The following is a 19182-nucleotide window of genomic DNA, read 5'->3' on the forward strand; positions in this document are numbered from 1 at the left end:
CCAGACCGTGAAACATAAATGCCTGTTTGTTTAAGCCCCCCAGTCTATGGTATTGGTTACACCAGCCCGAGCTGACTGAGACCAGTTTCGTGATATTCTCGGGTTCTCTCCCCTGTCTCCAAGCAGTGTCCCCTCCTGTGGCCCGTGTTGCCTGCCTTTAGCTGCAGGTGTCCCCAGGCTTCTGTCCTCGGCCCCTATTCTTGACTGGTGTGCCCCACCTGGACCAGTTCGTCCACCTCTCCCACTCCGGCTGCTGAGTCCGGAGCCAGCACCCGCTCCTTACAGCTCTCTGGGTCCTCCTGCTGTCTCTTTATCACCACGGGCCCCTCAAGCTCACAGGCCGTGAACCAAACTCTCCATCTTTCCCTACAAATTGTCCTTGTTTCTCCTTTGGTCTTTGCCTCTGCTGGGGCCTTCACCCTCCATATCTAATCAGTCACCTGTGCTGGGGATCCAGAATCTTCACTGAGTCCACTCCTCCCTTCCTCTGTGGCCACTTCCAGTGTTCTTGCTGATTTGTGTCCTTTTCTCTCCTCCTGTCCTGGCTCTGGTTCAGTCTCTCTGACCCCCTTGTCTGGATTCTACATGTCTCCTGACCTCTCTTCCCTGGATCCACACTGTGGTGGGCATGGGTGATGATTGAATACAGAGTTTTCCCTCTATAACCCAGGGTCCCTCATGTCCCCTAGTCCTGTGCTTTTCCAATAACATCAATAGCATCATCATTATTGTCTGAGTCTGCTTGGGCCACCATAACAAAGTACCATAGACTGAGGGGCTTAAACAATGGTAATTTATTTCCTCACAGTCCTGGAGGCTAAAAGTCTGAGATCAAGGATTCAGCAGGGTTGGTTCCTTCTGAGGCCCCTCTCCTTGGCTTGTAGACGGTCGCCCTCTCCCTGTGTCCTCACATGGTCATCCTTCTGTGCATGTCTGTGTCCTAATTTCTTCTTCTTATAAGGACACCAGTCATATTGGATTAAGGCCCACTCTAGTGACCTCATTTTACCTTAATCACCTCTTTAAACGCCATTTCTCCAAATAAATCCCATTTAAGGTTCTGGGGACTCTAGCATGTGAATTCTGGGGGACACAGTTCAGCTCGTAACCATCATCATCAATCATGTCACCATTGTCATCATCCCCATCACTCCTCCCCACCACACACATTTATTGATCACCTGGTATGTGTTGGGCTCTGGTGTAAACCTTTCCACGTGTGATCTCATTTAATTTTCACAGGAATGGGGAGGAGAGAGGTGAGGTAAACCCCCACTTTGCCTCCTCAAGGAGGTGTTCTCTCATGCCCTGCTTCTGCCAAAATGTCATCATCCCTCCAGTTTGTGGGCCAGGGGAGCTGCTACGTAGCCCCTCCACTTAGAAATCACACCCTTCTTTGAATTATAGAATCTGGCTCTCTCACAGAGAAAAAGCCCTGAAATCTTTGAGTTCATCAGATGTCTGAGCAGCAAAGGATTTCACTGTGATTGTCAAGAGCTAAATAATCCCAACTCTACCTAAAAGTGAGCAGCAATTTCTGGGCTCTGGAGCCTCCTGAAACCGTCAGGAGGGGGTGGCCAGTCCCCCCTCTGCCTCCACCCAAAGCCTCCGGAGCTTTCCTCCACTCTAGCCTTTGTGGGTGCTGCTTACTCTCTTGACGGGCACACACTGGATATGGCTGGGACCAAGTTTGGTTTGTTTCTGCCCCGGGGCCTGAAATAGAATCATATTTCCGTGAAGGTCAGGAAGGAAATACAAAATAAACAGATCTTCTAACCCCAAAGGGACACCACAGGCCATGGATATAAAGCATTTCAATGAGGCTTGTCTTATTATTCTGGTTTGCGTTAGGCTAGTAAGGGAATTACATTGTGCATGTGTGCCCATGTGCGTGCCTGCCTGTGTGCATGTGTGTGTGTTTTAGGGGCCATCCCTAATCTCTAGCAGTTCATAAGAAAAATTCATCATTTATTTGGCCCTGTAGGTGGCAGAATTTTAAGATGGCCCCCATGAGCATCCGGTCTCCCCCCCCACTCCTGTGATTATGTCACATTATATTGCAAAAAGGAGATTATCTAGGTGGATCATATCTAATCACAGGAGCCCTCTAAAAACAGAGAGATTTATCAGAGTAATTACAGAAAGGACAGTAGGAGAGAGATTGGAAGCATGAGAAGCATTTGCTGTACTATTAGGAGCTTCCAGATGCTTAGAAAACTCCCACTTCACAGCCAGGAAAGAGACAGGCACCACCATCCTACAACCACAAGGAACTGAATCCTGCCGACAACCTCGATAAGGTAGGAAGCTGATTCTTCCCCAGAATTTCCAGTAAGAGCAGCCCGGCCAACACCTTGATTTTGGCTTTGTGAGACCCTAAGCAGAGAACCCACTTGCTTCCACTCAGATTTCTGAACTACAGAGCTGTGGGCTAATCAGTGGGTGTTATTTTAAGCTGCTAAATGTGTGATATTTGTTACACAGCATAGAAAACCAATACAGGTCCTTCCTCTGTGTGTAGGACAGGACCTGGGCCAGGAACCAGGGACATGGAGATTCCTGGGGCAGGCCTCTGCCCCCAGGCGCTCATGGTCAAATGTGAGAATCCAGAGTTCAGGCTGGAGGACCTTAGCTGAAGGCAAATGTCACTGGGGGGCTGCCATAGGAGCACTTGATGGTGGGAAAGAGTAGTGGGCAGGCCTGGGGCCAGGGCAGGTACTGGGGGAGAGGACACCGAGTTGGCCATCCTACCCCCTGACCCAGGGTGGCTTTTCTGAAGCTGTTGGGTCACGTGGGCATGTTTGGGCTCGGGGCCATCCAGGGCACCCATCCCTGGCTTTCTCTCTTACCTTCCCCGAACCTCTGCTTCCACGCTCCCCATTTGCCTTCATCAAGGAGTCTGATTTCTCTTTCACAGTGAAAATGGCAGCCCCTTACACCAACTTCACAGTATCTACAGCATCTGCCTCCAGGCTGCCCAAGCTCTTCCTCGGACCTCACAGCAGGGCTGTCTCCTGTTCCCGTCCCAGCAAATTGATCGGTGATCTGACCCTGCCCCCCACCAAAGACTCTGGCCTTGACTTAGGTTGAGGGATGTCCATGGATGTTCAGTCGTTCCAGCACCATTTATTGAAAGGCTGGCCTTCTTCCGTTGAATTGTTTTTGTACTTTTGTCAAAAATCAGGAAATTGGTAGCTTGGTTTCTAGGAAAAATGGTCTTGCTCTAAGTCACACTGAGTTTCTCTTTCAATCATTGTGTTGAGAGCTGGCTGGGACAGCACTTTTTGTCCAAGGTTGCACAGCTGGAAATAACGAAAGCCTGCCTCTGCCAGAGCTGGTTCCACTCTACCAGAATGAGGAACCAAGTGATGCCATTTTGTTTCTAAAGTATCTTTTTGTTTCTACAACTAGACAGCTATAAGTATACACACAGGTGCATACAGCCACGAATGTGGATCATTTGTTTGGTCATTCATGCATCTGCTTGGTCATCCTTTATTCAGCCTCTCCTCTGGGCCAGGTGTCGTTCTGGGTGTTCTGGGTTGAATAGTGTCCCCCCAAATTCATGTCCACCTGGAACCTCAGAATGTGACCTTACTTGGAAGGAGGGTCTTTGCAGATGTAATTAGTTAAGATGAGGTCATTCTGGATTAGGGCCCTAATCTAATGACTGGTGTCCTTATTAGAAGAGAAGAGACGCAGAGACAGACACAGCGGGGAGACGGCCACGTGATGATAGAGGCAGGGACTGGAGTGATGCGGCCACAGCCAAGGAGCAGTAAGGATGGCTGGCGGCAGCCCCAGAAGCTGGAATAGGCAGGGAAAGATGCTTCCCTAGACTGTCTGGAGGGAGCCTGGCCCTGCTGGCGCCTTGAGTTCAGACTTCTGGCTTCCAGAACTGTGAGAGAATATATTTCTGTGGTTTTAAGCCACCCAGTTTGTGGTTCTTGGTTATGGCAGCCCCAGGAAATGAATATACTGGGCACAGAGGAAGCAGATGTATCTGAGAGAGTCTTTGCTTTGAGGAATTGTTAGTCTCTCTCTCTCTCATGTGTTTGATACTTTCATTATCATAGATTCCACCTGTCAAAGAGCATCCAAATTAGCTTCTGTCCCGAGATTATTGCCATATAATATTTTCCTCTATGAATTGGGCATATGATTTCCTAAATGCTTATAGAGTCAGTGTTTTCGCTGATAAGGGTATAGAGTGAGAAAAAAAAAGGCTTTTGGTCTTTATGAAACACATTTATCAACTAGAAAACAAAACGGTTTTTAATGAGGCTAAAAGAAGCAGCTCAGTTTAGCAAACACTGGTTTTCTACTCTGTACGTAAGAAGTCTGGACGGAATAACTGGTCCAGCTCTGGCCCCGACCAGCCAGAATGGATGCTGGCCAAGGAGCTGGATCAGAGTCTCCAGCTGAATATCAGCCCCTGATGTAACCATGGATGAAATCTACACCTTAGGGCAGAGGAACCGTGGATGAGCGAGGGAGGCTCTGTGCAAAGATGGCTCCCTCCAGAGCCCTGAGTGCTACTAGCATAGACTTGCGGATGAACTCATAGCCTTCAGCATTGGGAGTGAATATATACACGTGGCTCCCCCGTGCAGCCACTCTTCCTGGGTGGGAAGGTGTCAGTTCCAGTCTCGCGTAGCCTATGAGTCTGTGGCCTCTGAGTAAGTAGGCTACCTGGTGAGGGAGGAGGTTACACACCTAGAAGATGGTCGTCTCCATCAGTCATGGGGAAGGAAGAGACTGGTATTCATTGAATGCTTCTTGGAAGGCACTGAGCTTTGTGGTTTTGATGTTGTTACATTGAACTCTGATCCACTCAAGTTGATTTTGGAGTCTAGTGAACAGAGAGAGGTACGGATTTGATTTGATTTTTGTCCCAAGAACTAACCAGTTTTCCCAGCCCTACTTACCAAATAGCTCTTCTCTTCTCTGCTGGAGTTCAGCCTGAGCTTGTCAACCTGCAAAGCTGTGTTCCTTCCTCTGCTCCATCCTGAATCTCTGGTGGACATTTTTGTAACTCAGTTTTCCAGAAGAATCACACTTCACTCGGGATTATGTCTTTTTTGTTCACCACAGGCATCTTATCACATGCAGTGACCGTTGAATGAGTAAATAAACTATTACTCTTATATCTGGTAGGATAAGACTTTTCTCTTCAAAACTTATTTGGTAGAACATTTTACCCTATTCTCACTTATTCTTAAGAATGATTTTGCCAGTTTTGGGAAACAACCTCAATTATGATTATATAAATGTGAGCATGAATTTGAGAGGAACTGACAGATGTCTTCTTGTGTCCTGAAACCTTTACTGCCTTATCCCATTCATCATCCTGACAACCCCATGAGATTGGCATCATTGTGTCCATTTCACAGATGACTAGGGCGAGATGCTGAGACGTGGAGGGCCCCCTCCTCCTTGAAGCTATCTGTAACCCCAGTCAGAAGTGAGGCTGCCATCCTTAACGTGCTCAGCACGCTCTTGGACTTTTCCCTTTCATGGCCATTCATTCAATAGGTATTTATTGAGCACTTACTATACGCCAGGCACTGTTCTAGGCTCCAGGGATACTGCAGTGAACAAAACAGGCAAACATCCCAGCCTTCAGGGAGTCGGCATTCAATATGGGGGTGGAGACAACGAGCAGGTTGACAAGAGAGCAACAGATATTTCAGTTTGTGAGAATGACTAGGACGGAAATAAGATGGTGATGAGGTAGGGAGGGCTGAGGGGGAGGTCACCCAAGCACGGCAGTCAGGGAAGACCTCTCACTTCTGCAGGGAAGAGAGACCCAAGGATGGGAAGAAGCTGGCACAGGGGTAAACCAGGAGCCAAGCATTCCAGGCGGGGGAACAGCAGGAGAGTGCCTGGGCATTTGGGCAACAGCTTGGAGGCCTTGGAGGCTGATGGATGCCAAGGGAAAGGAGCATGCATGGGGAGGCTGGGAGGGAGGGGAGGACAGGTCCTTCCAGGTCCTGGTGAAGAGTGTGATTGTGTGCAACCGGACACTACTGACGAATGAATCTGAATAGTACTTGAGTTGTAGGCTCTTGGGATGGTGGGCAAAGGAGGGAAGAGAGGACTCTTCTTCTTGAACGTGAGAACACATTCAGACCCTGGGGTCAATAGGTGAATTGGTCCCTTTCTAAGAATTGCAATGGTCCCATCTGCTGTCCAAGATAACCCCTTACTGAAACCCCGAGTCCCTGCGAGGCTGATTCCCGGGGACTTGGTGGCTTGGTAAATAAGGGGAGAGGATCCTCTTGGGCAGTACTTTTCTCAAAAAGCTCTTGCAGAGGCTGGATGTGTCCTTGCCCTGAAGAAATGTCTAGTGATCTTTCTGATGGGTTAACCACCACCCCCCCAACCCCATCCTACTCACTCCTTTCCAGTCATACCCCTGTCCTGCTGTTCCAGGAACTCATCCTGCTGTTTCATGCCACTGGGTGCTTGTTTTCCTTATAGCTTTTCTTGGAATCATTACTTCTTCTCCTCACCCCCTGGAGAACTCTTATTATTCCTTAAACCCACACTCAGGGTCCTGTGCTTTCAAAACTTTCCCTGACTGTCCCCGAAGGATGGAGTAGATCCCTCTCTATGACCTTGGTCCTAGTCGCTACGGCATCAGCACCCTGCAGGGCCCAGTGTGTCCCCTGCTAGGCTGCCAGCTCTTTGTGAGCAGAGCCCTGTCACTTTCGAAGCCCCCTTCTCTCATCAGGATCAGCACACCATAGACACGGAAGGTGTGAGGATGGACCTAAATGTAGTAACGAGAACGTCTCGTGCCTGCTTCCACATAGGGACAGGCTGAACCAAGGCAGCTACGTTCTTGCTTTGCTTCTCCCTTTCCTGGGCTTCTGGCTGATCACCACTCCATCTTTTTTTCTTTTTTTAATGACTTTTTTTTAGAGCATTTCAAGGTTCATAACAAAATTGAGGGGAAGGCACAGAGACTTCCCATATACTCTGGCCACCACCCATGCACAGCCTCCCCCATTATCACCTCCCCTACCACAGTGGTACCTTTGTTACAATCAATGAACCGATGAAACGGACACATTATTATCACCCAAAGTCCATAGTCTACATTAGGGTTCACTCTTGGTGTTGTGCATTCTATGGGTTTGGACAAATGTATCATGACATGGACCCATCATTATGGTATCATGCAGAGTATATTTACGGCCCTAGAAGTCCACCATGCCCACTTTATCTTTTCAGATAAATTTATTTAGCAGACTGTAACATCATTGCTGGGATTCCACGTCCTTAATTACCATCATGTGGCAGTTTGGTTTCCCTGAGATTACAGCTAAATTTGCTTATTTCCAAATAGCTTAAACCAACAACACCAAACCATAGTTTTACTTTCCCTCGTCAGGACCCTCTAGTACTTTCCCACCATGTTTAGAAAAATCTCCTAAAGCCCTTACCCCAGCCCTGTATGGCCAGCTCCTGACCACCCTTCTGACCTCATCTCTCCTACTTTCTCACCCTCTCGAGCTGCACTCCAGCTATCCTTGCCTGCCTGCTCTTCCTGCAGACCATCATGCATGTTCCCCTCTGCCTGCTGTTACCATCCCCCAGATATTTGCATGGCCTTTTTCAAGGATCTGCTCAATTGTCCTCTCCTTAGAAAGGCCTGCCCTGACCACCCTATTCTACTCCCAACATAGTCACTGTTTATGCCTGTCCCTGGTGGGGTTGGCAGAATAATGGCTCCCCAGAGATGGCCACATCTCAATCCTAGAACTGCGTATACACTGCATTACATGGCAAAAGGGACTTTGCAGATGTGACTAAAGTTAAGATCTTGAGATGGGGAGGTTATCCTGGATTATCCTGTGGGCACAATGTAATCACAAGGATCCTTATAAGGGAAAGAGGGAGAAAAGAGGGTCAGAGAAGGAGATGTGACATTGGAAGCAGAGGTTGGAGTGATATGGGGCCATCGGCCAAGCAATGCAGGTGACCTCGAGAACCTGGAAACCTGGAAAAGGCCACAAAATGGATCATTCCCTAGAGCCTCCAGGAGGAACTCAGCCTGCTGACACCTTGATTTTAGTCCAGTGAGAACTGTGTCAGACTTCTGACGTCCAGGGCTATAAGATAATATATTTGTATTATTTACGCCCCTGTGTTTGTGCCTGAATTTGCTAGAGCAGCACTAGGAAACTAATACACGTGAATTTATTGTTTTCTTCGTAGAATTTACCACTTCATACCAATGAGTTATACACTGATGGATTATTTGCCTCCTTGCACCAGAAGGTCAGCTCCATGGATGGAGAGTCATTTTGTGTTCTGTTCACTGCTGGGTCCCAGTACCTAGAACAGGGCCTGGCACACAGCACACACTTGTTGTCACTTCAACAAGTATATGTATCCACTCAGTAGACCTTTATTTTTTCAACCAATAAATACTTGTTGAGTAAGTGACTGATAGAAGCATTTCATGGTGATGCCTGATGCATCTGGGTCGTCCCTCCTTTCTGTATGGAGGTCAGTTTTGTCCTATAAAGACACCACTGTCTTTCCCAGTCCCAGTCCCTGGAGAGCCCAGTCCCTGGAGAGCCCCTTCCTGATCTCCTACCTCACTGCACAGCTCATGTATTCATGCCTGTGTTTGGTTATCTCAACTGAGTACTTCCTCTGTGCTACCTGTCACGTATCTGGGAGTCAAGGATGAACAGGGCTCAGCCCCATTCTCAGTGAGTCACCTGGATACATGCATTATCTCTATGCTAATGAGAGACAAAACCAAAACCAAATAATCACCAGCGTTATGTGCTGATTATGGAATCGTCTTATCCCGAGAAAAATTCCACCAGATGAGTGTGGCCCCATTTGAGAGATGAGCAAACAGATTGTGAGATGCTAAGTGACCAGGCTGAGGGTCCACAGCTGCAGCAGGGATTTGAGTTGATACTCTTCAGGGTGGCTTCCGTTTGCAGAATCAACCTTCTGCTCTGTCATAGCCTGTGGCCCTCGCCCCGACTTGGGGAGGTAGGCATCACTACTCCCATTTTACTGATGGGAAAATTGAGGTTGGGGAAGTTAATTTATTCCCTCAGGTTCACAAGGACAGAATGGTGGGGTTAGGTTTAAAGCTAGCTGTGCAGAACACCAAGCTCTCCCTTCCACCTCTGCCCCTTACCACCTCCCCATATGATAGGTCTTTTCCCACTGCAGTCCAATGACCAAAACCTCAAATACTTATGGGATCAGGCAGGAAACAGAGATGCATGAACTGGGCAGGCATGGATAGTGGTGACTCAGAGAAGACTATTGTCCTGTTGTCTGGGGGCATCATAGGGCCAGTTATGGCAGATCTTCCAATTTTTGAAATGATGGCAAAAATCAGTATTTTGAGGTGAAATTTCCTATACACGCACGACCAGCCCAAGTGCAATGGTACAAGGAATGAACTCCAGGTTTCAGCTTTTTAGGGAAATGGAAAAGGGGACATTTGCTTGCTGTCTTTGCTTGATGTATTTTTATAGGATATTGATTGGGGTTTACTTTCTATTACAGATTGTTTAAAGAGTAACTAGCCATCTTGAAAATTCACACTTGGCTCTCTGAATAAGCTGCTTCCTGAATATTGCATGTTGAAAGAGTGCTATGAAATTCCTTAGAAATAATTGGCCTGTTGGAAATGAGAAAAGATCCCAGTAGCTCACAAGGTAGAACAACCAGATTTACCTAGTGTGATAATTACCATCAGTAGTTAATAGGCACTAATACAGTTCTCACGTTATCACCCAAGCAATGTTTGGTCATGATTTAATCAGACTAGTGTTGTGTCATAAAGGTGAAAAGTGGGGAAAAGCTACTCATACAGAATAATAATGACAATCATACCTAATATTGGTAGGCATTACTTCAGACTCAGGATTATTCTAAACACTTTACCTATATTGATTCACTTAATATTCATGACAACCACAGATGGGTATTTTAGTTTACCCATTTTATAAGTGAAGAGACTGAGGCACAGAGAGGTTAAGTGACTTCCCCAAAGTCACCCAGCCGGTGTGTGGTAGAGCCAGAATTCAAATCCAAGCAGTGTGGCCCCTGTGTTTACACCCCAAACAACGTTGTTCTTCTGCCTTTCAGTAAAATCACGATGAGGCTGGAAATTCAACAATAAAATAGTTAGCATTTACTAAGCTCTTACTATGTGACTGTCTTTGTGTATCAGAGAGGAATGCTTCTGGCTTCTTGTAGTAGCAAATCTGACCCACAGTGACTTGAACAAGTAAGACTGCTTTGTTCTTTTTTCTAATATAATAAGAAGTCCAGAGGTAGGTGGTTGCTGGAATAGCTTCAGAGGCTCAACAACAGGTAGTGGCTTCTGTGCCCATAAATCTTGGCCTTTTGCTTGTGTTTGTTGTTTCATAGTCACAAAATGGCTGCTGCAGCTCCAGACACCACATCCTCATTTATGGCAGGAAGAGGTGGGAGGGTTCAAGAGCCAGTCCAGCTGTAACTGTCTCTTTTCATCAGGAAAATATATGCTTTCCCAGAAATACCCCCATTAATCTCCTGCTTAGATCTCATTGACTAGACCTATGTCATGAGGTCACTGCCAACTGCATGACTGTCTGTGACAGTGGAGAACAGAATTGTCCAGTGGATAATCAGTATCACCTGGAAGCTTGCAACCTGGGAAATGCAAGTTCTCTGGCCCCTCCTCAGAAACTCAGGAGGGGACCCACGATCTGTCTTAACAAGCCTCCAGGGGATCCTGATGAACTCACTGGATTTGGTCAATTGTGACTCATTGTTTGGGGCCGGCCACACTGCTCCCTGATGGATCTGAGGTTTCCCGATCAAGGATGAAGGGCGAGTTGGGCCTGGCCTGCCCTCCAGGCGGGCGTCACTGTTGTGGAGCCTTTGGGTGAGGTCACTGGCACCCCCTTGGCTTTGCTTCTGGCTGGCAGTGTGCTGCCTGTTTCTGCTTTAACAGTGTACTTATCACAGTGTCACCCTTGGCAACCCTAGTGTCTGGTGGTCTGAACAAACACTGCTTTTCAAGAATTCACCTTCCTGTCCCCCGGCCAGCTCTGTCAGCGCTTGTGACTTCAGGTGGTCTAGAAACCTACAGGTGACCAGTTGTCCCAGTTTTCCCAGGACTGTGGGGTTCCAGGGTTGCAGGACCTTTAATGCTAAGACCAGGAAGGTCCCGGGCAAACCATGACCCGATGGTCACCCTAAGAAACCCACTAATCACCCCTCCTACACCCCCCAGCCAACTCCTCTTGCTCTGGGCCACCAGCCCTAGGTGACAGTGTGATTTCTAGGAGCCATCTTTGGCCTGGGACTCTCATTAACTGAAGTCATTTCAATCTGCTTATCAATCAAGTGTAAACCCTTCCCTTATTCACAGTGTATTCATGGAGGCGCTGTTATGTAAATCTCAGTACACCAGGTCAGGGGAATGCGAAATAAATGAAAAACCCAGGCCATACACTCAGTCACTTAAATCCAATCTAGTCCAGTAAGCAAATAAACGTTAAATAAGTACCTATTTGCCTCGTACGTTGCGTTAGACACCCACCCCCATGAACACACATTTCTGTAGAGGATGTGGAAGAGCGAGATTATTTACAATATTCTAATGCTAATTATTAAAACAGTAATAGCTTTAGGCATTTGCCAAGCTGCTCATTAATTAAAACCCCTTCCAGTTATGAGACAAGACAAAAGAGGAGGCCAGTGGAGAACCAAGCCTTACCCCTAGAAGGGATCTAGGTGGGGTTGAGGAGTGGGACCCAGGAGGGCAGCAGCAATGGGCCCCGTGATTCTGAAGCCCAGAATTAGCCAGGCTCACCCACCTGTTCAGCAACGACTCTGGACCCCGTAGACCTCTCCACACAGTGCCTGGCCCTGAAAAGCTTCTGGCAAGAGGGAGCAGAGGAAAAGCTTGCTTCCTGAAGACAGACAGATTCCGGAGAGAGAGCAGGACAAGCAGAAATACACCAGTGCAGTTCCTTTTCCAGCTCACCACTTGGACAACTCACACCACCTTTGATGGGGCAAGAGGCCACAGATGTTCACTGAAATATCCCTCCTAGAACCCAGAGAAGGAGGAGGATGGCTCCCCATCCCCAACACAAATAGCTAATGCTTTTTGAAAATGTGTTGTGTGCCAGGCACCATTCTATGCTCTTCTGGAAGGTAGGCACCGTTGCTCCCATTTTACAGACGGGATACGTGACACACATAGAGGCTCAGTGACTCATCCAACGTTACTGTGGCAGAGCTGAGTTATGGACCTAAGCAGTTTGACTCCAGGCTGGGGTCTCCTGATCCCTGGACCGATGTCTGCAGAAGGTCCTGCTATTGCACTAAGGAGAAAGTGATTTGTTGGAAGTGGGGGAAAGCTTCATGAGTGAAAAGAACATGTGAGCCGTGTGTCAAAGGGCAGGTAGGAGTTTTCCCTGAAATAAAGGGTGTCGGAGGAATGACTTTCCAAGCAGGTGAAATAACAGCACGGGGAGCATGGAGCCTTCAGGGAAGTGGGGATGTTTCTTGCTAATTGGTGGGGAGGGCAGGTGTCAAATGCCAACAGTGGTGCCTGCCTCCCGGGACCCTGGGGGCTTGGGATAGGATATGTGCATTTCCTAGCTCATTGCTGGTCACATCACAAGTGCAGTCCCAGCCCACTGCTTTCTCTCTTCCCAGTTTCTTTTCCTGGCAAGTTATGTGCAAAGGAAACCAATCTAGGTCAGGGTTTTGCTAAGTTAACCGTTAACCCTGTCTCTCTATTCTAAGCACGTTAGGTGTTAGATGGCACACTGGATTCTGACGTTGGTTTGGCAGGGACACAGTTCAACATAATTATCCTCCATGGTGGTGAGTTGAATGCACAAGGAACTAATTGTATTCATTCACCTCCCCCTATCCTTGCCCCCATAATGTAGTAAACGAATCAGTTCACTTCATCTTTTGTAAATAGCATGTCTTTCCTAGTTACTAGAAACTGGCCGTAATTCAATCTAATTCAGAAATATTTACCGAACACCCATTATGTACCACGAAGTGTGTCTGGCATCATGAATATGGGAATCTGCTTTCAGTCATTCCTTTAGCTGATGAATATTTGTCAAATACGACTGTGCACCAACGCCGTACTAGCTGTAGGGATACAGTAGAAAAACAAACATGGCCTTTGACCTCAGGGAGCTTAGAGTCTAGTGGAGGATCAATGATCTTAATCAAATACATGTAAAATAACACAGAATAATGTCTTTTGGAGCAAAGTCCCAGGGTGCTGTGAGAGTATATAATAGGGGGAGCAGACTTAGGCTGAAGGGTCAGAGCAGCCTTCTCTGCCTGCAGAAGAATGAAGGGGAAGCAGAGTTAACAAGTGTGGGACCAAGAAAAGAGCATTAAAGGTGTGGGGAATGGCTGCTCAAAGCACAGAAAGAAAGCTTGCAAGTCTGAAGCTCAGTGGGTGTCTGGAGCATGGTAGGAGGTGAAACAGGAGAAGTAGCAGGGGCCCAATTGTGTAGCCTCATGGCCATGGGGAGGAACTTCCTCTTTTCCCTGAAAGCAATGGAAGGGCCATTGGAGGGGTGTAAGCAGAGGACGAGCAAGAAGACCCCCCTCCTGAGAGAGGTGGTTGGAAGACCACTGTGGTTGTCCAAGCGAGAGACGATGTAGGTTAGACCAGAGGGTGGCCACAGGGTGGATGGATGGGAGAGACAGTGAACAGGTGAAATGGACCTAACCTAGTGAAGGATTAGATGTGGGGTTGGGAGAGAGAGGAGTCCACAATGAGTTCCAGGCTTTGAGCTTGTGAGGTCGAATGAATGTTGAACCGCTCATCCTAGGCTGTGTTTCTTTTATTTTATTTTTTAATTGATGTACGGTTGATCTACAATGTTGTGTTAGTTTCAGGTGTACAGCAAAGTGATTCAGTTGTATATTCGGTTATATATATATATATATATATATATATATATACTTTTTAATATTCTTTTCCATTATGGTTTATCACAGGATGTTGAATATAATTCCCTGTGCTATACAGTAGGACCTTGTTTATCCATCCTATATATACTAGTTTGCATCTGCTCATCCCAAACTCCCAAACCGTCCCTCTCCCCCCCACCTCCCCCTTGGCAACCACCAGCCTATATATATATGTGTGTATATATACCTATGTATGTATGTATATATATATATACATATATATATGTTCTTTTCCAGTATAGGTTATTACAAGATATTGAGTATAGTTCCCTGTGCTATACAGTAGGTCCTTGTTGATTATCTGTTTTATATATAGTAGTGTGTATCTGTTAATCCGAAACTCCTAATTTATCCTTCCCTCCTTCCCCTTTCCCCTTTCGTAACCATAAGTTTCTTTTCTATGTCTCTGAGTCTGTTTCTGTTTTGTAAATAAGTTCATTTGTATCATGTTGTTAGATTCCACATATAAGTGATATATGATAGTTGACTTTGTCTGACTTACTTCACTTAGTATGATAATCTCTAGGTTTATCCGCGTTGCTGCAAATGGCATTATTGCATTCTTTTTTATGGCTGAGTAGTATGCCATTGTGTATATGTAACACTTCTCCTTTATCCATTCATCTGTCGATGGACAGTTAGGTTGCTTCCATGTCTTGGCTATTGTGAATAGTGCTGCTATGAACATTGGGGTGCATGTGTCTTTTTGAATTAGAGTTTTCATGTTTTCTGGATATATGCCCAGGAGTGGGATTGGTGGATCATATGGTAGTTCTATTTTTAGTCTTTTAGGGAATCTCCATACTGTTCTCCATAGTGGCTGCATCAATTTACATTCCCATCAATGGTGGAGGAGAATTCCCTTTTCTCCACACCCTCTCCTAAGTTCCATTTTGGACCCATTGAGTTCAAGGTGGCTCCAAAGCCTCCAGGAGTTTCTGTGTGGTAGGATCAATCGGTACGCACAGCCTGGAAAGTCATTGGCCATTAGGTGGTGACTGAAGCCTTTGGAGCCAGTGAGGAGAGGAAGGTTGTAGGATGGAGTCTTGATGGAATCCAGTAATTAATGGCCAGGAGGACAAAGATGCATGTGCAAAAGGGCTGATGCATGAAATGGAAAATCAAGAGGGTGCGCTTCCATTGAAGCTATGCAGGTGTTTTGAGAGAGTGGCCAAGTAGAAGGGGCACAGAAAGTTGTCCATTGGCTCGAGTGGCATTGCCATACGTTGTTGGCCTGTTGTGCTATGGGGATGGGGTATAAGCCATACTGGAACAAGGCAGTAGAGATAGCAGGAATGGGGAGCCCCATCAAGAAACGTGATGAAAGGGAGGCATGAGACAGGGCAATACCAGGAGGAAGGTGTGGGATCATCATCTTCATCCTCTTGGCTCGTGATATCAGTGGTTAGACAGACACCCAAGCAGGGAAGGACCATGATGTGGCCATGAAACTTGGGGGTCCAGAGGTTCCATAATGGAGGTAGGATTAACTCCTTGGCTACTGAGGCAGGTGAGCTGATGTCTGAGTATGTAAGGTAAGAGTGCTTGATGGACAAGACAGGAGCTAGGAGTAGGGAAGGGTCATCCTGACAAAGGGATTAGCAGGTACAAGAATTTGATAATCCAAGTATCCAAGTTTTTCTCTGTCCTGCCTTCCCTCTGGCCCAAAAGATGTCTCTCCTCCTATATACCATATAGGTGTATATGGTTGTGGGTGTCTAAGTATATGGTGAGGTGTTAACTGCCAAATATATGTGCTGGGAGGGGAAATGGAATATGCCAAGAAGTATCCATTCAGTGGTGGAGTGCTGCCATGACAAACATGATGCAGTAAACCAGGAGCCGTTTGAAATAAATGGGTAGGTGTGCAGGTAAGGACATTTAAGAACCAAAACAAGGTTTGCCAAATCTGACTTATTCCTGTTTTTCTCTTTTTTCTTTTACAGTCAACTTTGACCATTTTCAGATCCTACGGGCCATTGGTAAAGGGAGTTTTGGGAAGGTAAGAATGATGGATTTTAACAAATTTCATCAGTAAAATAGGAAAGTTCCGACCACTGGGCTTATGCCTATATGCATGTTTGTGTGTTTGTTTCTGTGTTGATTGCTGGGCACTGGGAATTTCCTGTTTGACAGAAAGATTTGAATTTGCTAAATTTGAAATGTGAAAGGAAGTCTGAATAGTTTCCTTTGGATATGCTGTAATTTCATTCTGAAAATTAAATTACAGCAGTCCTGCTTTAGGTGAATTACTATGGTAATTATTTCAAGATTGCTAATGCTATTTCTTCCTTGAGGATGTAAATAAGGAAAGTGGAAAAAACCCCGCAAATTTATGTGATGGCCAGCAGTAGCTCTTTCCTGCAATGGAGGCACTTTAAAAAATTATTGTGGAAAGAAGATTTAACATGAGATCTGCCGGCTTAAATTTTTAAGTGTACAATATATGTATCGTTGTTGCCTATACAGAGAACACTGTATAGCAGATCTCTAGAGCTGACTCATCTTGCTTGGCTGAAGCTTTATGCCCATTAGTTAGTAATTCCCTGTGTCCCCATCCCCTCAAGCCCTGGCAACCGGCCTTTGGTTCTATGAATTTGAATATTTTAGATAGCTCCTGTACACGGAATCATGCAGTATTTATCTTTCTGTTACTGGCTTATTTCACTTGGCATACTGTCCTCAAGATTTACACATGTTGAACAAAAGTGGTGAGAATGGGCCTTCTTGTCTTGTTCCTGAACTAAAGGGAAAAGCATTCGGCTTTACACTGTTGAGTATGATGCTAGTTGTGGGCTTGTCATATATGGCCTTTTATTATGTTGAGGTTTCTTCTATACTCATTTTGTTGAGAGTTTTTATCATACGTGGATGTTGAATTTTGTCAAAAGCCTTTTCTGCATCTATTGAGATGATCGTGTGATTTTTATCCTTCATTTTGTTTGTGTGGTACATCATGTTGATTGATTTGTGGAGGTTGAATCGTCCTTGCAGCCATGGAATAAATGTCACTTTGAATAGTGTAGATGATCCTTTTAATGTATTGTTGAATTCAGTTTGCTAATATTTTGTTGAGGATTTTTGTTTCTATGTTCATCAGGTACATTGGCCTGTAATTTCCTTTTTTTGTGGTGTCCTTGTTTGGTTTTGGTATCAGGGTAATGCTGACCTTGTAAAATTAGTTTGGAAGTGTTCCCTCCTCCACAGGAAGAGTTTGAGAAATATAGGTATTAAACATTTGGGTGTTTGGTAGAATTCACCAGTGAAGCTGTCTGACCCTGGATTTTGTTTGTTGAGAGTTTTTAATCTCCTTACTAGTAATTATGTTTATTCATAATTTTCTCTTTCTTCATTATTCAGTCTTGGAAGACTGCATGTTTCTAGGAATTTAAACATAGTAGTGTCTTACGATCCTTTGTATTTCTTTGGTATTAGTTGTAATTTTATCGCTTTCATTTCTGATTTTATGTATTTGAGCCCTCTCTCTTTTTTTCATAGTGAGTATAGCTAAAGACTTGTCAATTTTGTTTATCTTTTCAAAGAACCAGCTCTTGGTTTCATTGATCTTTTCAGTCTCTATTTCATTAATTTTTATTCTGACTTTTATTGTTTCCTTCCTTCTGGTAACTTTGGGCTTCATTTATTCTTCTTTTCCTAGTTACTTTAGCTTTATCGTTAGGTTGTTTATTTGAGGTTTCTCTTGTTTCTTGAGGTAGGCCTCTATCACTATAAACTTCCCTTTTTGAGCTGCTTTTGCTGCATTCCACAGATTTTGGTATGTTGTATTTCCATTTTCATTTGTCTCAAGGTATTTTTTAAAATTTCTCCTTTGATTTCTTCTTTGACCCATTGGTTGTTCAGTGGCATGTTGTTTGTCTCCACGTATTTGTGTTTTTCCAGTTTTCTTCTTGTAAATGATTTCTAGTTTCATACCATTGTAGTCAGAAAAGATACTTGACATGATTTTGATCTTCTTATATTTATTGAGACTACTTTGTAGCCTAACATATGATCTATCTTGGATGATGTTACACGTCCACTTGAGAAGAACGTGTATTCTGCTGCCTTTGGATGGAATGTTCAATATGTATGTATTAAGCCCATCTTGTTTAAAGTGTGGTTTAAGGCTGATGTTTCCATGTTGATTTTCTGTCTGGATAATTTTCCATTGTTATAAGTGTTATAAGTCCCCTACCATTATTGTATTGCTGTTAATTTCTCCTTTTAGGTCTGTTAATATTTATTTTATATATTTAGGTGCTCTTATGTTGGGTGCATAAATATTTACAAATGTTATATCTTCTTGCTGGAGATGACTTTATCATTATGTAATGCTCATCTTTGCCTTTTATTAGTCTTTGTTTTAAAGTCTGTTTTATCTGATATAAGTATATCTACCGAAGCTCTCTTTTGGTTTCTATTTGCATGACACATTTTTTTCCATCCTTTCACTTTCAGTTTGTGTGTGTCCTTACATCTGAAATGAGTCTGTGGTGGGCAGCATATATATAGGTCTTGGTGTTTACCTGTTCAGCCATTCTATGTGTTTTGTTTGGAGAATTTAGTCCATTTACATTTATAGTAAGTAGTGATAACTATGTACTTATTGCCATTTTGACAATTGTTTTCTGGCTGTTTTGTAGTTCCTCTATGTTTCTTTCTTCTTCTCTTGCATTCTTCCCTTTTGGTTTGATGACATTCTATAGGGTTATGCTTAGATTCCTTTATCACTATCTTTTGTGTATCTACTATAGGCTTTTGCTTTGTGGTTACCATGTGGCTCACATGTAACAGCTTATATATATATACACAGACACATAAATATATATGTAAGTGTATATATAAAATCATCTATTTAAAACTGATAGTTAAGTTTGAATGCATTCTAGAACCCTACATTTTGAACTCCCCTTCACATTTTATGTTTTTGATTTCACATTTTACATTTTTTAAATTTCATGTATCATTTAACTAAATTATTATTTTTATTACTTTTATTTTTTAAACTTCATAATAGCTTTGTAAGTGATCAATCCACTACCTTTACTATATATTTACCTTTACCAGTGAGATTTTTACTTTCATATGTTTTCTTGTTGCTAATTAGCGCCCTTTCTTTTTAGCTTAAAGAAGTCCCTTTAACATTTATTGCAGGTCTGGGTTAGTGGTGATGAACTCCTT

The 19182-nt window shown here is 44.6% G+C and overlaps 1 protein-coding gene across 1 annotated transcript in view; it reads left to right on the plus strand.

The window, feature by feature from the left end:
- The window catches only part of STK32B (serine/threonine kinase 32B), a 349859-nt gene that overhangs the window by 76812 nt on the left and 253865 nt on the right, over positions 1-19182 (plus strand). Inside the window, exon 2 of the mRNA XM_029234880.1 lies at positions 15948-16003. Within this exon, the coding sequence (XP_029090713.1) occupies positions 15948-16003 (56 nt within the window). The remainder of the gene's footprint in view (positions 1-15947; positions 16004-19182) is intronic.

The sequence above is a fragment of the Monodon monoceros genome, unplaced genomic scaffold, assembly GCF_005190385.1.
Source record: "Monodon monoceros isolate NGI ecotype Baffin Bay Population unplaced genomic scaffold, NGI_Narwhal_1 Super_Scaffold_20, whole genome shotgun sequence".
NCBI lineage: Eukaryota > Metazoa > Chordata > Mammalia > Artiodactyla > Monodontidae > Monodon > Monodon monoceros.